At 48.1% G+C, this 19,108-nt stretch overlaps 1 protein-coding gene across 1 annotated transcript; it reads left to right on the top strand.

Moving 5' to 3' along the window:
- The first annotated feature begins 293 nt into the window (after window positions 1-293).
- Window positions 294-18,937, top strand: LOC144114047 (tubulin beta-4 chain-like). Its single transcript, XM_077647496.1, has 7 exons — window positions 294-309; window positions 678-788; window positions 1,406-1,650; window positions 15,131-15,330; window positions 15,636-16,072; window positions 17,818-17,929; window positions 18,901-18,937. The coding sequence occupies exons 1-7, from the start codon at window positions 294-296 to the stop codon at window positions 18,935-18,937; spliced, it is 1,158 nt and encodes a 385-aa protein (XP_077503622.1).
- Window positions 18,938-19,108: the final 171 nt, after the last annotated feature.

Raw genomic sequence — 19,108 nt, 5'->3', positions numbered from 1 at the left:
CGTCCTCAGCCCTAGCAACACCGCACCGTCTTTTCAACTCCCCATTTAACTACTCCGCTCTCATAACCCGAATAACGAAGAACGCACTCCACACGGCACGGGTACAAACGCCGTACTCTTTCCTTTTCGTGCTTAGCCCCTGCCTCATGAAAACCGACCGAAGCGACTGGCTGGAGGGGCTTTAAGAAGAGCATTCGCCGCTACATTCTTGAGTTTTAACAGTCTATAGTTGTTTTTTTGGCACATTTCTTTCGACACATACTATTTCCTCATTGAAAATTTTGACGAGAAGCATGACGGACGAATACCGTATGTGTTCTAATAGCACACCTACTGTGCAAACGTAAGTTTTATCAAAGGGGCTGCGAATGCTGATCATGATGATAGCATCACAAACGCACTCCCAATGGTGCATGAGCGCTCGAAAACGTTCTGCTCTGTCGTGTAACGCAGCGGCATCGAAATGTTTTCGCCATTATGTCTATGTGCCTTTATGCGCATGCAGACATGGCCCATGTGGCGACCCCACAGTTCCCTGTTCGCTGGCGCTCGTCTGCTCCGCATGCGTTCAGCATTAGAAACTGCGTGGCAGACTTGCTGGCAATGTTCCAGTTCACGCAACGGTAGTAAAATACTGACGGCTGTAAAGAAAAAAAAACCTGGTTTGTATTTTTCAGGCGGCAAGTATGTTCCCCGTGCCATCCTCCTCGACTTGGAGCCAGGAACCATGGACTCCGTCAGATCGGGACCTTTCGGTCAACTGTTCAGGCCCGACAATTTCATATTCGGTAAGCGTCTCTTTTAGCTTCATATCTCCGTTGCTGTTTTAGCATGTACTGATCAAGTTCAGCTAAACGTCATCAGCTGCACGTGTGTGCGCAAAGGTTCGTGGGGAGCCGGGCTTAATTCTAGCCGTCCCTAGCCGGAAGTTCCTTGCAGCAGCTGCTCTTAGCCCATCGTAGTGTTCGTTAGGTCCAGCCACAGCTTAGGGTTAACAAAGGTAACTCGATTTGCTCGTACCTGTGCTCAGAATCGGCATTCATAGTCGGCTGTATAATCTTGGCTGTTTCCACTCTTTCGGTGGAAAATTCGCTGCGTACAAAATGCAAGTGAACAGCAACTGAGGCGACCATTGCAACACGAAGCTTGCTGCCCTATGCGCCTGACATAGCGCTGAGTTTCCATCTTGAAATATGAAAAGTTATTTCATAAGGTCGGCGAATTTGATCTGAAGAGCGCTTCACTATCATGCGACTGAAGAAAAATTCGCGTAGAAACAGGAAAGGTTTCAGCGCAAAGCGCCTTAGCGGCTACCTTTTTGGTCAAAGCTTATTGGCTCGAAACAGCGGCTCCCAGCAGCGCGGGCATATGCAGGTGGCGTACATATGCGCGGTAACCTTCGCAGGCCAGAGCGGCGCCGGCAACAACTGGGCCAAGGGCCACTACACTGAGGGCGCCGAGTTGGTGGACTCCGTGCTGGACGTGGTGCGCAAGGAGGCAGAGAGCTGCGACTGCCTGCAGGGCTTCCAGCTGGCCCATTCCCTGGGCGGAGGCACCGGCTCCGGCATGGGCACGCTGCTCATCTCGAAGATCCGGGAGGAGTACCCGGACCGCATCATGAACACCTTCAGCGTCATGCCCTCCCCGAAGGTGCGCATTCGTCGTGACAGCTTCCGCGCCGCCGGCACGTGTCTTAAGCCAGGACAGCGTCAATACCAGCGAGACGCAAACTTTTGTGGAGGAAAAACGCTAAGCCGCCAGTGTGCTGTGCGATGTCAGTGCACGTTAAAGATCCCCAGGTGGTCGAAATTATTCCGGAGCCCTCCACTACGGCACCTCTCTCTTCCTTTCTTCTTTCACTCTCTCTTTTATCCCTTCCCTTACGACGCGGTTCAGGTCTCCAACGATATATGAGACAGATACTGCGCCATTTCCTTTCCCCAGAAAACGAATTATTATTATTATTATTATTATTATTATTATTATTATTATTATTATTATTATTATTATTATTATTATTAAACTGCCGTCAGATATGAAGGCTTCACCACGTCTGCATGTGGTGACCTCAGCGAGCTTTCTTTCTTGATGTCTACCTACTACGGTGGTATCGACACCGCACTCGCTCGTGAAGATGCGAGACTTTACGTCACCCACCGCTGCTGCCAAACGAATGGCGCGAAAACAGCTGCAGAGTGCAAGCGCACGACGGCTGTGACCTTAAAGGGACCATGAAATGGTATATACTGAGGTTAGGAAAAGCGCACGAGCGATCGCTATTCCATCACTCGTCACCGAACAGGAAAAAAAGTATAAGCTAGCTTCATTAAAAGACTACAGACATGTAAATTTAGTTGCGCGTTTTATTCTTCCATATGATGCTTTAGGCATTATAATACATGGATCATCGTCTGGTATTCGCATACAACCGCTAGATCACTGATTACTGAATTCCTTCCCTCATGCTGTTTCGGTTTCATCAACCGAACGATGGTTGTGGCATGTAGTTCGACTTTAGGTCATGTGAGGCACGAAAAAAACTGCAATATAAACGCTGACACGTAGTTTTAATTCACTGTAACGCTTAAACAAGCCTGCTTCAAGAGCTGGAATAAAAACAAACGACGTATCAGCAGTCATACTGCCGTTTTTTTCCTGCCTCACGATACTCCAAGTCCAACTACACGTCACAGCCATCGTTCGGTTGATGAAACCGAAACAGCATGAAAGAAGAAATTCAATTATATATTATTTATCGGTCGTAGGCGAAAACAACGCGGCGATACATGTATTCTAATGTCTAAAGCATCATTTGAAAGCAGAAAACATGCGAGCAAATTTTTGGTGTCTACAACCCTTTAACACCGAAGATATCGGCGCATTAAAAATGATGCTTCTTAGCTTCCCTCAACTCTTACACAACGACGTGCCGAAAAAAAAAATGGCTAGCGGTTTATCATTGCTAAGCACGAAATAGTGCGCGAAAGCATGGTGGGCCTCCCAAATTTTGGGGGTGGGCCAAACCCATTCTGGGGGTGTCGCATGTCGGTCCCGAACGTAGATCAATTTTCAAATTTTAGGGGGTGGGCCAACTCTTATTTTTGGAGGTGGGCCAATTTCTTTTCGAGACGAGGTGAAGCCTGTCTTCCACCTGAGCACAGCCAGATTCACCGGCAGTCGAATTCGGTCAAGGTCATTCGAAGGGCAAATTTCGGGCGTCCTAACCATGTTTGGGACATTCTTCATGTGCCATATCAGGGCCGCCGTGGTGGCTAAGTGGTTATGGCGCTCGGCTGCTGGCCCGAAAGACGCGGGTTCGATCCCGACCGCGGCGGTCGAATTTCGATGGAGGCGAAATTCTAGAGGTCCGTGTACTGTGCGATGCCAGTGCACGTTAAAGAACCCGAGGTGGTCGAAATCTCCGGAGCCCTTCACTACGGCGTCCCTCATAGCCTGAGTCGCTTTGGGACGTTAAACCCCCATACACAATATACACCATCATGTGCCATACCATGTGTTGCTGTCCTTACCCTGCAGGACCATCCCCAGAATTGAGCTTCATTGCCATGCACACGCATTTCCTTACTGAGTCTGGCTGAGGCTTAATTTTCTCCGCGTGAGACATCGTCGAAACCGTTAGGGGTTGGCTAGGATTGCTTTCGTGCTAACAGAAAACAGGTCGGTGCTGCGCAATCCCGCCCACGCCACCTGAGCATGCCCAATGGGCAGTGGGCGTCAGGCTGCCCACTGACATCTTTGGGGTAGGAGCGGCTAAGTATAGTGTGCTAAGGCAAAGAATGCGAGGTGAGCTGTCGCCCTAGCAGACTGCGAGTCAGTGCGAGCAGCGATTTAAATAGAAATTGTAAATTATAGACATGCTGCACCATCATCATCACCATAAGCCTGACTAGGCCCACTGCAGGGCAAAGGCCTCTCCCATGTCTCTCCTATTAACCCTGTCTTTTGCCAGCTGCGGCCACCGTATTCCCGCAGACCTGCTGCATGTTTGCAAACAAAGAAGGTGTCACTGCAGTCGCTAGCGGGCTCGCGGTAGGCTTGTAGGCGCGTTGTCGGTTTCTGCGAATCACGAAGTGGTTGATGCTGTTAATGCTTTGAACTTCGTAATTTCTCGAAGTGCACAGGCTCGCGTTGACCACGTACGGCCTATTCAGAGATATTGTTTGGCACTGTGTGTTGTATATATGATCAGTTGCAAACAGAAAGCGTTGCTGCCGTTGATTTCTACGCTAGACGTGGAATAAAATAACCACTTTTTGACGCTCTGTACTAGCCGGAATAATTCCACTTCGGGATAGCAGTGAGGAGAAGCTCTGGCGTTGTTTCGGCGGAGCAGACGTGCGCTCACCGTCACTTGACACACGTGCCGCGCAGCGAGCCAAGTGGGGACAGCGTCGTGTCTCCAGTCTCCTCTGTCGCGTGTGAGCGCTGCGTTTCGCCACAAGATCATGCACCAACGAGGCCGATTTGTCACCTTATTAAAATGGCCAAACTGATCGCAATTTTTTGTGCAGTAGAAATTTAGAAAATTACGCTTTTTTGATGTGTGGGCGTCGAAGATTGAGCGAATCGCTCTTCTGGTGGCCTCGGCGCATCGCGAATTCCACGGGTTTCCGACGACGGTGCACCACTATCTTAGTATCACTTGGAAGCGGAATGATCAGAAGATCAGAGGTTCCATTGATTGCAGTGCCGCATTTCTTTGACCAAAAGAAAAAGCTACGAGGGTGAACGAAGCAAACGAGAGAATAAACTTTAAGGTTGGTTTTCTCAGCTTTCACGTTTTCTACGATTGGCATCACTCATCCCTTCGTAATTTCGTAACGAATAAAAATAGAATGATTCTATTTGCTGCGAATGAATCCTGAGACGTTGATTTATTTATGCTTTTGTTTATGAAGGTTTAACGTCCCAAAGCAACTCAGGCTATGAGGGACGCCGTAGTGAAGGGCTCCAAAAATTTCGACCCCCTGGGCTTATTTAACGGGCGCTGACATCGCGCAGTACACGGACCTCTAGAATTTCGCCTCCATCGAAATTCGACCGCGGCGGCTGGGATCGAACCCGCGTCTTTGGTGTCACCAGCTGAGCGCCATAACCACTGAACCACCGCGGTCCTGAGAGATTGAGTAGTGTAATAAATCTGACAATTTTTTGTACACATGCAGTAGCATGTTGAAGTTATTTTTCTAAGAAATGTGCTCACGTAAATATGCATGCTAGAGTTTAACTTTTGTTTGCATACGTACTTTGCATAAAAAAAAGAACAGTAGCGTCATCACACAAAGCAGGGCTTTGTGAACATGCTGGCATAAAAAATTTGCGCACTTTCTACTTAATTATTCCAAACTCGATGACTTGACGACGGTGTTAATTATAATAACCCAACATCTGTACCAGCCAGCTGAAAATAAAGCACAGCACTGAAATTAGCATAAAAAGTTCACAGTTGTGCCCCCCTAAATGAAACGTTTGCATAGCCGCCGCGGTGGCTCAGTGGTTATGGCGCTCGGCTGCTAACCCCAAAGACGTGGGTTCGACCTCGGCCGCGGCGGCGGTCGAATTTCGATGGAGGCGAAATTCTAGAGGCCCGTGTACTGTGCGATGTCAGTGTATGTTAAAGAACCCCAGGTGGTCGAAATTTCCGGGGTGCTCCACTACGGCGTCCCTCATAGCCTGGGTCGCTTTGGAAAGTTAAAACTCCATAAACCAAACCAAACCAAACGGAAACATTTCCCTAGCAACGCAGGAGTCTGATTGAAAGACGCAGGGGCTCAAGCCGAAAAATTCCACTCGCCTGCAACTACGTGTGCTGGACGCAGCTTCGTGTGCTCTCATCTATTTGCGCTAGCTTTATGAGATACTTTGGAGGCCGTTGTCATGCGATGGCAAAAACGAAGACAAAAGCACGCTGCAACTGGAAACGAGGAAGAAGAAACGAGGAAGAAGATATAGAAGCATTGACGACACGACGATCCGCCAGTGTGGGTATGTGCCATCTTTTGATAGGCTAACAACAACGACACGACGACACGCTCTTTTAGGAGGACATCGTTCGACCCAGTGGCGTTCGTCCTGTTCATCGCTGCCCCGACGGCTCTGCTCTGCTGGGAACGATCGGCTAAGTTTCGGGTGACTGATTGTGGCATTTTCTCTCTGCGTCTTTGCGCGGTAAGGCAGTAAGCCCGGACCATGTCCACCCAGTCTCCCGGCCAGGGGAGTTCCCTCTGGTCGGCTTCTCTGTCAACTGATCTCCTACCGTTGGAAGCTTTTTTGCGCAGTGGTGTCGGCAGTATCCCTGTCGCGCTGGTGCCTAGGGATGGTGGTGCTATCAGGATGAACAACCCTGGTGCTGTTCGGGCTGCTCTCCAGTCGACGACTTCTCATTATGAGTCAATCTCAGAGGTTCGCCAGTTTGGACGCGGTGGGATTCTGTGCAGATCGCCAGACCTCGCCTGTGTAAGAGATTTACTAAACTCCTCATCCTTTGCCTCCCTTCGGGTAAGTTCTTTCATCCCTTCTCATCTGGCGTGCACGAAAGGTATTGTACGAGGTGTAGACTCTTCCCTGCCTCCGGCAGAGACTCTTGTGCTTCTGTCGGCTGCAGGTGTTGTTGCTGTGCACCGCTGTAGCCGGGATGTGAACAACGTGCGGATGCCCACTGAATCAGTGATTGCTACCTTTGCCGGCACTTCCTGCCACTCTGAAATCAAGGCATGACCTCTAATTTTTCGGGTAGACCCATTATCATCTCGGCCTCTGCAGTGTAACAACTGCTGGCGTTATGGACATAGCGCTGGCGGTTGCAAATCCAACTTGAGGTGTTGCAACTGTGGGGATGGTCATGCAACAAGCACCTGCACTGAGAAGAATGAGAAGTGTTGCCTTTGCGGTGGTGCGCACTCTGCAAACTACTCAAATTGTCCCTCTCGAGCTCAGGAAATTCAAATTGTGGAAATAATTGACAGGAAACGCTGTTCGCGCCGTGACGCTATTTCAGAGGTCAAAGAACGTGCCCGCGGTTATGCCGGTGTGACCGCTCGGCAAGGTGTCATGCTAGACTCAACGCTGTCCCAGGCAATTGCGGCTGCTGTGGAGGCTTCGATGTCTAAAATGGTAGAAAAGATTGTCGCAAGTGTGTCAGAGTGCTTTACAAATGTTCTAGCGGCTCAGATTACACATGCCGTGCAGGCTAGTTTGGCACCTCTTTCGACAACAATTCCCTCTCCTCTTATCCGGTCTCAAATTCCAGTAGCATCACAACCCCAGGAACAAACTTCTGTCACTTCCGCTGTACGTACCTCGGGTACTTCGAGGGATGTTGATATAATGTATGATTCCGAGATGGTGGAGCCTGATGCGCGGCTTCTTAAGCGCAGTGGGTCCCCCATGTCTCATTCGTTGTCTTCTCAGGGCACCCAGCCCAAATCAAAGAAGAAGCAGCTTGGCACTAAACCCAAGGATACCATTTTGGAGCAGGCAGTTGCTGCTGCTAGACTTTCGCAACCATAGCGTCGTTGCGAGTTCTGCAGTGGAACTGTCGCTCTATTCTTTCCGCTTCCATAGATTTACACTGCCTTTCTACTCAGCTTAATCCGGATGTCATAATTCTGCAAGAAACGTGGCTTTCAACCGACAAACATTTTCATATCAAAAATTACCGGTCATTTCGCCAAGACCGCCAGTCAAGAGGCGGGGGTTTACCAACTTTAGTCTCTTCAAAATTTTGCCACAGGGCTGTGGTATCTTTTCAACAAATGTCTCCTGACTGTGAGATTTTGGCAATAGACTTTGTACTTCCTGGGTGCTCTCCATTTTCAATAGCAAATTGTTATTTCCCCAATGGAGTCCAGGATGTTAGACCTCTGGATTTTTTACTCGTAAACTGTAAAAACCCACTTCTCGTGGCTGGGGACTTCAATTCTCACCATGTGTCTTGGGGTTTTAGGACTAATTCGTGCGGCAAGCGCCTTTGGGACTGGGTTTCTGATCACAACCTGATGTGCTTAAATTCAGGATCGGCCACTTATCTTCGCTCACACACTCAATCTGTTTTAGATCTCACGTTCATTAGTCCTGGAATTGGCGTAACGAATTGGTCGACAGTTGATAGCGGCACTTCAAGTGATCATATACCTATTCATTTTGATATCATATGTCGTGTTACTCCGGCGTCTTCTCAGTTGCGGTCACATGTAAATTATGACAGATTTCAGACGGCGTTGCGCTCTGCCCTTGCTCCAGTGTCTAACATCGCCGAGGTCCACCAGTCAGCAAGCATATGTCTGGCTATTGAGGAAAGCCGTAAAAAGTCGGAGTTCCTGGTGAGGCCAATAAAAGGGAATTCTTCTATCTGGTGGAATGCGGACTGTACAAGAGATTACAGGCGGAGGAAGGCAGCATGGAAAAGGATTCTTCATAACCAATGTCCGAATAACTGGAGTGATTATAAATTTATTGCAGCCACCTTTAAACGCACAGTTTCTCGCGCAAAGGAAGAATATGACTCGGAACACTTCGATTATCTTTCAAAGGCGGGCAACCGACGTGCACTATTCGGTTTTCTACGGTCTAGGAAACAGCTCATGTCCTCTCATAATTTTCAGTCATTAGTTATGTCACCTGTAGAAGCTATCCAGGCGGTTGAATTAATAGCCACAGGCCTGCAAAAGCGGTTCTCGTCTTTACTACCTATGCGAACATTGTTGTTTGCACCAGTCGTACCAAATGATAATGACTCGCAAGTAAATCTATCAGAGCTTTCACAAGTTGTCCAGAGATTGCCAGCTGCTGCTCCTGGCCCTGATGGTGTTACCACAAAGATGCTCAAGATTCTATTTGAAGAGTCTCCCAACTCCTTATTGCACCTAATAAACTACTCTCTCAAACACGCTTGGATACCTTCTGAGTGGAAGCTGTCCAAGGTGATCCCTTTACTTAAAAATCAGGGTGGAGGCTATGAATTGGATAATATTAGGCCAATTTCTTTAACACCAAACGTGGTAAAGTTGATAGAAAGGTTGTTACTAATTCGAAAGTCAGCCATTGTGGACCGCAAAAGTATACTCAGCCCGTGCCAACTCGGTTTCCGGCCACGGTGTTCGATATGGAATGTACATGCTGATCTTGAGAGCAGAATTCTCCTTGCTCGTCGTCAACGCCTGGTCGCGGCTTTGGTTACGTTAGATGTCGCCAAAGCTTACGACAGTGTAGAACACTCCATCCTGATACATAGGCTACAGTCTCTTCAATTTCCAGATTATATAGTTGCATGGATATCTGCATTTCTTCATAACAGGGAATTCTTTTGCGTCCATAATGGTGTTCATTCAGAGAGGTATAGACAAACGCGAAGTGTACCGCAAGGAGCTGTTCTTTCTCCTGTGCTCTTTAATATTCTGTTAAGCTCAATTCCTCTCCACCGCCATGTACGCACTTACGTCTATGCGGACGACATTGCGTTTTTTGCTGCTGCGCCGGATATACATTCTCTGTATGGTCTGTTGCAGTCATATTTGAATACACTTGAGCACTGGTTGAGCGCATTACACCTGAAGTTAAATGTTGGCAAGTGCGCTACTCTTGTTTTCCCTTTATTCACTCCTGTAGTGGTCTCTCTCACTTGCCAGTTAAAAATAATACCGCAGGTTCAATCCCTAAAATACCTAGGGGTCATTTATGACAACGAACTCACCTGGCGACCTCACATTGACCATGTCGCGGCGAAAGGGGCTCGTGCCGTGGGCATGTTACGGAGATTATGTCATCACCGGTACGGCATGCGCAGAGATGCGCTATTAATGATCTACATAATGTATGTCAGGCCAATTTTAGAATTTGGATCAGTGTTGTTTTCAGGCTCGGCTACATATAAACTTCGCCCTCTCGTCCTTTTAGAGAGGGAAGCACTTCGCATGTGCCTCGGCCTTCCAAAATGTGTGGCTATCAATGTGCTGTACCTTGAAGCCCGCATTCCGTCTCTCTTATCACGACTTCAATTTTTAACTGTGCAAACTTACCTCAGGATCTATGAATCCCATTTCCACCGTTCCCAAAGCATTTTCTGTTCTCAGCCGACCTCCTTTTTTGGTGTCCCCTGGTCTCGTTTCAATTCCCCTCAGGTAGTGTTTGTGCAAAGATTACTTCAGCCTTTAGATGTAAACATTTATGATATCCTTCCTGCGCTTCGGAATGGGCCCACTATCCACATTGTTTTCGACGACATATTCCCAAAAAATGCAAAACTTTTGCCACCGAGTATTCTAAATGGCCTTCTAGAAGATCATCTGAGGACCCTACCAACCGATATAGCAATAGCCGCTGATGCATCGCAATGCAATGAAAAAGCAGGTGTGGGAATATTTTGCTCCCATTTAGACTGGTCCTTTTCTCTGCGCCTTCCAGATTTCACCCCTATTTTTCAAGCAGAGTTTCTAGCAGTTGTACTTGCTCTACGCAAGCTAGACCCCTCTATTACAGCAGTTGCAGTAATTACTGATTCTTTATCTTTGTGTTCGTCCCTCGCTGCACAGGGTGACGGTCCCATTTTATCAACTTTCTTATCCCTACTTCCTCCGCATTTGAGCCTTGTTCATTTAGTATGGGTTCCCGGCCACAGCAGTGTGACAGTAAATGAGATTGCTGATAATCTCGCAAAGGCTTCCCTCAGCGGCCCCGTGTTGCCAATCATCCCGGCTACAGCCTACATTACAGCATCTAGATTTCGGCGACGTGCGTTTTTAAGCTCGCAAGACACATCACTTTTAACATCGGCGGATTATGAGCACCTTAAATATTATTGGAACAGGAAAATTTGTTGCTCTCGGCAGCTTGAAGTATCACTGACGAGGCTACGCTGCCGCATCCCCCCTCTAAATTTCTATTTACACAAGTCGGGTTTGGCGCTCTCCCCCCTTTGTGCATTTTGCCGTGAGCCAGAATCCATTGAACATTTTTGGCTGTATTGTCGCCGATTCAACTCACTGAGAAAAAGGTTGCTGGAGGAGCCCTTGCAGCATCTTGGCCTTAGTTTGAGCAGCCCGCTCTTGCTATCATTTGGCGCCACCACATTTGGGTTCAGCCACAGATCTGTTTGCACCGCTGTTCAAAATTTCCTGATAGAATCTCACCGACTGCCTTGCTAAGTGTTTCAACCTTTTCTTTTCTATCAATTATTACATTTTGACTAAATCATTAATATTTAATCACTCTCCTTATTATTATTATTAAAATTTTAAAATCAAAACACTCATCCCTTTTCTGTTCATGACGAAAAATTCACCGGTGTTATGCTCCCACGTGCTTTTCCTTTTTGTTAACTGCGTTCAGGTGAATAGCCACCCGATTCTTGGCCGATCCCCCAGTGTGGGTATGTGCCATCTTTTGATAGGCTAACAACAGCAACAACAACAACTCGGTAAAGAAGAAGAAAGGGCCCTTCTTTTCTTTTTAATCACTCGTAAATTTCACCCAAGGCAAAATAGCTTGGCACCATTTACCCTATTCTATGGGGTCTCCCCACTGAACCCTGGCCAATCCCCCGTCGTGGGTATGTGCCATGTCACGAAGGCAACAACAACAACGGCCCTTAGTGTCCATTGTGCTGATACGACCCGACGCTGTTCTACGGCTGTTCTATGTCGCCTCCCGCTTCATCTGGCCTCGCTGCTGAAGCGTGTCTTGGTGCTGCTGATCCTGTAAACTCCTGGTGAGGCCGTTCCGCGAGTGGGGGATTTGGCCAGGTTTTTTCCCTTTTGGATGTAGGCTTCATGTTTCTTAGGCTTACGGACATGGCTATGTCTTCCTCGGGCACAGGTCCAGTAGCCTGGTTCGCCAGTTTGCCTAAATTCTTTTTGCCAAGCGTATCCCTGTGGCTCTGGTCCCTGTAGGAGATGGTTTAATTAAGATCAAAAACTCTCATATGATCCAGGAGCAGCTGAAGGCAGCGACCATTCGATATCTTGAGATTTCCGAGGTTCGACCATTTGCCAAAAGAAGAATTCTGTGCAAATCACCAGATTTGGATTGTGTTGCAGACTTGCTGCAGTGCACCTCTTTTGCCTCACTCCCGGTGAAAGCGTTTATTCCCGAGCAACTCGCCTGCGTAAAAGGAATAATCCGCGGTGTGTATCCCTCCGCTACGCCAGAAGAAATTCTTGGACTTCCATGATGCCGGTGTGGGCATCCTCTCAGTTTACCGCTGCAACAGAGGCTGGAGGCTCTCGTATTCCAACTGAGTCTGCTATAGCAACTTTTGCGGGGTCCTCTTGGCGATGGGAAATCAGTCTGGCCCATTGTCTACCGTCTACAATGTCTACAATGTACAATTGTCTACAATGTAAGAACTGCTGGCGTTTTGGTCAGAGTGGCAAATCTTGCAAGTCGGCAACGCGCTGCCGCGTTTGCGGCGGTGCTCATGCTTCAGACGTCTGCACTTCTAAGTCTGATCACGCAGCTGACGATCCCACCTGCCCAAAGATGAACAGTGTGTCTTGGACATTATTCAGCGCGATAGGTGCTCGCGCGCGGATGCTTATGCCCTACTTGATTAGAAGCATTGTGCTTTAAAGGTGAGCGTGCCCTTGGCCGGTTGGAGAGGATCAGCAACAAAAAATTTGGTATGCGTCGGAACACTTTGCTCTTTCTGTATAAGACATGTGTACTTGAATTTGGCTCTGTTCTCTTTTCTGGGTGCACAAGGTACAAGCTTGAACCCCGGTTTGTTATTGAGCGACGCGCTCTGCGCCTTTGCTATAGGTCCGCCTAAATCAGTTGCTAACGCTGCGCTGTACTTGGAGGCGCGGATACCTGATCTAAATTTGCGGCTCAGCTTCTCACTGTGCGGACGTTTTTAATGTCTTTGGAGCCTGTTCCTGAATTGGCTAACCCTATATTTACAACGAACCCATCTCTATTCTTTGGTAATTTTTGGCCTTGGTATAAGCTTCCTCAGGTTGTGTTCACTAATTCCCTGCTGTCAAAAATTTCGGTATCAATAAATTCTGTAGTACCAGTTAACGACCGCCGGGCTGATACTGTAGTCCCCTTTGACGACACCTTCCCAAGGAATGCTAAGAATCTGCCTGCAAGTGCTTTAAATGGGCTTATTAAGGAGTGTCTGGATAATTTCCCTAACCATACTGCTGTTTTTACAGACGCCTCCCAGAAAAATGAAAAAGCAGCCATTGGCATTTACTCAAGGGCTCTTGAATAGAGTTATTCATTTCGGGCTCCTGACTATACCCCTATTTTTGTCGCCAAGTTTCTGGCCATTGAGTTGGCCTTAATAAGGAATCCCTGCAGTATCTCTCAGGTTGTTATACTTTAAGAGAGCCCTTCCGTCTTGATAGTGCTGGAAAAATCGAGAGATACTCCTATGAGCCGTTCCCTTCAATTTCTTGTTACACCACACATTACAAAAGTACGCTTTCACTGGGTCCCTGGGCACTGTGGCATTGCTTCTGATGAGAGAGTTGATTTTTTTGCAAAGTCCGCCCTTGGTGGACCTATTGTCCCGTTCGTCCCTAATACTGTCTACTTGACTGCAGCCAGCGTCTCCACTACTTGAGCCATGAGCCACTCCTTGTTGCAGCGAATTTTCAACACCTGGCATTTCCTTGGAGTGCGCGGATGTGCAGTTCAAGGCAATGTGAAGTGTCCACGACCCTACTGCGCAGCAGAATACCGCGACTAAATCTCTACTTATGTCGATCAGGGATATTTCTGACCACCCTCTCTGAGTCTTTGGCGAAATTGAGTCCATAGATCACTTTTTCCTCTTTGCGGGTAACTTCTCGCCGTATAGCTTACTTAGAGGTCCCCTCGCTCGACGGGGGCTTGCTCTATTTATTCCGATTCTCCTCTCCTTCGTGGCAAGCGCCAAGGGATATGCATTGAAACCAGTGTGCGATTTTATTCACGAATATATAATTGCATCAGGTAGATTCCTCTGCTAGAATGAGAATTCCCTGCTTTTTCATTCCCGTTTTTTTAATCTTGATTTTTAATCAAAATTCGAGTCTAGGTTACAAAATTATCCAATTACACCACTCCTTGGCCATGAGTGCGTTTGTATCAGCATTGCACCCTGGCCAATCCCCCGCCGTGGGTATGTGCCATTAAGCCTGAGGTCATCATCATCGTCATCAACTCGGGCAATGCGATCGCGGCTGCTTCTTTCCAAACAAGCTTCGCGATCATGCACCGCCTCATGAAACAGCTTATGACATATGATGCAGTGAAAAAGCACGTGGCTTTTAGCACACGTACAGAAACAAGCCAACGTGGCCGTGCAAAAACGACAGAATTTAGCAGACATCTTTCTACACAGACCAAGTAATTATGTCGGCCATATTAAGAAATGGTCTGAAGTGAATATTAAGTGTCATGAACGCGGCTTTATATGATCGTATAACTTCCACACACGTTTAAACATTATCTGCTATCAACAAAAGACCGCATTCCTTGGTGGTGATTCAGCCTGTCAGCGCCCAGTGAACACCAAAACGGCTCGACGTGATAATTACGTGCGCAGACATTTGTGTTTTTTTCCCCTTAAGCAATTATAAGCGTACTATGCTGATGTTCAGGAGAATGAACGCAACTCCCCAGCTACGAAGTACATTGCCTGGAAGCGGCGATCGAGGCCCAGACTTCGCGCTTTACTACCGTGGCCCATTCCTTAATGCGGTATCTATCAGCGAGAAACATATCGAGGCGCGGGCATGATGCAGTTGCGCAGTCCCGCCAGCAGCTGCAGCAGCTGGTGGGCACGGGCAGGCGGAACCTATTTTGCCTGCCGTGCCAAAGGCGCTACTGACATCAGCGCCACCGCATCTGCATGACGTCGGGGCGTGAAGGAGGTGTGTGTAGGGTCCACGCAGAGCTTTTGAATTTGACTCGAATTAATACTGACAAAGGCCACCTCTACTAATCGCTGCCCTAGAATGTGACCATCAAAATAATTTCTTGTCCCTTTAATGCTCGACAATGGTAGCGAGAAATCGAAGAATCACAGTGCTTAAAAATGAGAAAATTTTTCTTGTGCATATATGTGGTAGGCTTTGCACCACGTCGACAGAAAGTGCGAATTAAAGCGCATTCAAAACTGCAGGTCTCCGACACCGTCGTCGAGCCCTACAACGCCACCCTGTCCGTGCACCAGCTGGTGGAGAACACCGACGAAACCTACTGCATTGACAACGAGGCGCTATACGACATCTGCTTCCGAACCCTGAAGCTCACCACTCCCACATACGGGGACCTCAACCACCTGGTTTCTGTCACAATGTCCGGAGTCACAACATGCATCAGGTGACGAAGCTTTCTTTTCTCCGGGATCGTAGTCTATTACTGTCACTCGACATCTCTATATGCGAAGCTGTAGTGAGTGGCACCGATCACTGCCGTCGAAGAATGGCCCGATGCCCACAATGGCCACAGGCGCTTAGGCCTGCAAACTACTTCACCACACCTGAAGAGGGAATAGCTTGTGTTGTGTATAACTTCGTAGCACAATTGGGGACATGAATGGCGCGGCGCCTGCAGGCCCTTGTTCGCGGTGCTTAACGCAAAAAAAAAACAGTCTTAAAGCAACTTAAGTAACCATACACACGCAGGTTTCCCGGCCAGCTGAACGCTGACCTGCGCAAACTGGCTGTCAACATGGTGCCCTTCCCGCGTCTGCACTTCTTCATGCCCGGCTTCGCACCACTCACGTCCCGAGGCAGCCAACAGTACAGGGCGCTGACCGTGCCGGAGCTGACGCAGCAGATGTTCGACGCCAAGAACATGATGGCCGCCTGCGACCCCCGCCACGGCCGCTACCTGACGGTAGCCACCATCTTCCGCGGCCGCATGAGCATGAAGGAGGTCGAGGAACAGATGCTTAACGTCCAGAACAAGAACTCGAGCTACTTTGTCGAGTGGATCCCGAACAACGTCAAGACCGCCGTCTGCGACATCCCACCCCGTGGCCTCAAGATGTCTGCGACGTTCATCGGGAACAGCACGGCCATTCAGGAGCTGTTCAAGCGCATTTCAGAACAATTCACTGGTCAGTCATTTATCAGAATTGCTCGAATTACATTCTACTCATAGCACAGCATGCAGTTCACACGTACAATCTGCAGTTGCATAGAGCGCCTACTTCATCGTTCAAGGGCAACATTGGGATTATAATTTTTTTTAATCTTAAGGTGACGCTCCTGTAATATTGCTTAAAGCCCTCTCTGTTCGTTGCAATCTGTTGTTAATAGAACTGTGACTAAAACAATCATCAAAGAGCAAAAAGCAGAAAACCTAAACCAAAACAGGGGTGTGTTGGATGCGGTGTTCTTTTGTGACAACGATGACGTCACAAACAGTGTCGGCAAAACTTTTGTACGCGCATTTCACTGACAAACCACAAGCTGCAAGGAACGACCCCATTCATTAAACATCTCAGATGACAAGCGCGACATTTCCCTGTTCACCAAGTGCAGACCGTGTATCAAGGAGGGGTAATGTTTCCGACGTTACAAATTTAGCAGTGCCCGTAAAAATCACTCATAAAGAGGTAACGAAGCGGCCACCTTTAAAGAGACTCTGAGGACAAATTCAAGTTGGCCTGTATGGAAATGAAGCAGCGTTCTAATTGCGAAAGACACTTTTATCACTAAAAAACGGAGCTTCTACGACTAAGGCTAGGCGAAAGGGAAAGAGATAGGCATTTGTTCCCGTGCCGTGGGGAGTGAGCTACCTCAGACCTAGATACCCTACACAATCTCTAGAACTTCCCCCATTCAACCCTGCGCACCTATAACCCGAACAGTGGACAACCCAAACGGGGACAAAGGTCCGTCCCCTTCCCTAGCCAGGTAAAGGTCAAAAAATGAAATACAGATGCCGCCATCACCGACCGTTTTTGCAAGGAAACTACAGTGATTCAAGAGTTTTCTTCCTTTTTTTTTTGTCGTGGATCCCTGAGGCTAGTCTACATCGCTATTCACTAAGCGGTGGTCACGAATTTCGCTTGTCTTGACGTCACGAGTTTGAATCGAGAAGCGGGAAAATTTTTAAATCCAATTTTCTCGACATAATGCGTATTTTGTTGCCGGATAAACATCTACATACCCCATAAAGAGCCGAAAATCGATTTTTACTAAAAGCAAATGTCGGATGTAGTTACGCCCTTTAGATGGCGAGCGTGTGTGAGCACTCCCTCCTCACGCTAATCCGCGCCGCCGCTCAGCATACAAAGAAAACTTGGATTATTCCACTTCTGTTGCAAGTTTAGGCAGGCCTATTTTTGGACGCCATCGCTCAATCCGATCCTCATGATCGAGAAAGGCGCTTTTTGAAATCGGATACTCAGGAATTATGGACAAAAGTATTTTTAAGCGGGAAGCCGTTCATGAACGCAGTTTTCTCGTATAATGCAAGATTTCACTAAAACAATCAATATATCCGCAGATCACCCGAGGCAGTCTCTTAGTTTTTTTCTATTCACGTTTTCGCTATCTTCAAAAGCGTTCCGGTGCGATCGCTGGAAACACTTTAAAAGGAAGATTTTGCTACATATCAGAATAATGGACCATTACCTTCAATATTTCCTTAACAGTGTCTTACAATTTTCCAATTTTCAAAATTTTTGCCGGAGAAAGCTGGACTTGTTGGCGCAGAAACAAAAATCGGAACAGCTGGGTAACTTGGTGGAAATAATTCGGACGGATAGAATTGAACTAGCTGTATAAGTTCCGCTGCAATTCGTGTAAGCCTACAAAAACAACTAATATTCGTGGTGCCCGTCCTAATTTGCAGCCATGTTCCGCCGCAAGGCCTTCTTGCACTGGTACACTGGGGAAGGCATGGACGAAATGGAATTCACCGAAGCAGAGTCCAACATGAATGACCTGGTGTACGAGTACCAGCAGTACCAGGAGGCCACAGCCGACGACGAGGGAGAGTTCGACGACGAGGACGCCCTCGCCGGCACTGCCTGAGACACCGGCACCGAAATTCCCATTTGGCTTGCAGAGTTCCGATAAAATAAACGATGTATATTAGGCAAGCCAGGCTACTGGCCATGGCGAGCATTTGGTTTTACTAGAAAAACAAATTGTTTGGTGTGACGCAACACGAAACGATATATATTCGCAATAAAGTCCCAGCATGAGTTGGAAATAACGGCGAGAGCAAGGCTGTTCTATCACTTGGAGGCGTGTAAGCTCCTGTTCTTGTTGCTTGGCAAAAAGAGGGCGCCGCTACTGATGGTGACAGCGCTCCATAGCGCCACAACGAATGCAAGTATGCTGGCGCTACCAACGCGAACGAGGACGGCTTAAAGAAGCCTCGGAGACGTTGCATGTTATATACAATTAGCAGCTGATCATCAATTTAACCGTAGGTGAAATCTCCGCGACGTGCGGCACGAAGCGCGGTGGTTGCACCATGTGCTCGTATACTGATATTGGGAGGGGGTGGAGGATGTTCGCCCCCAATCCTCAAAGCGAGAGGAAATTTTATACAGGAAAACCATGCTGAACTCAATTTAGTTTTACAAAAAAAAGTCGAAGAAATGCATGGTTCAAACGGACCTCCCCCCCCCCCCCCAACCGCCCTCTCCAAGAGTGACCCCTATCCACGCCCGGTACCGGTGGACAATCAGAACAGAGTTGGATTAAATGCTTCAACGGTTGTTTTCTCATAAATGCGTTTGACCAGCGCAGCTGTTGAACGCTTTCGCGATTGAGTGTAGACCATGGTGTAAGAAAATATTCTTACACCACGGTGCAGACACTCCACCAGCACCTGTGCGGAGCGCGCTCGAACGGCTATTGGGTGTTCGCGGTGACGTACACGCGGTAGGGTCAAGACCAATTTCCCAATCATCTCATCTCACAGAATCTGGGCACCAGGCCAGGGCAACATTAGAGACTGATGGGTACGCGGCGGCAGGGGGTCGAATCCCGCACCTCCCGCAAACAAGGCGGATGGCATGCGCTAGGGCACCGCTACGGTGTACGCCACAAGTGAGCTTCCCTGTAATTAAGAGACTGCTCGAACGCGGAGTCCATAACACATTACAAGAACTTCGAGAGGCCCACATACA

The sequence above is a fragment of the Amblyomma americanum genome, chromosome 1 (assembly GCF_052857255.1).
Source record: "Amblyomma americanum isolate KBUSLIRL-KWMA chromosome 1, ASM5285725v1, whole genome shotgun sequence".
Lineage (NCBI taxonomy): Eukaryota > Metazoa > Arthropoda > Arachnida > Ixodida > Ixodidae > Amblyomma > Amblyomma americanum.
This window is presented reverse-complemented; position numbering and strand designations above follow the sequence as displayed.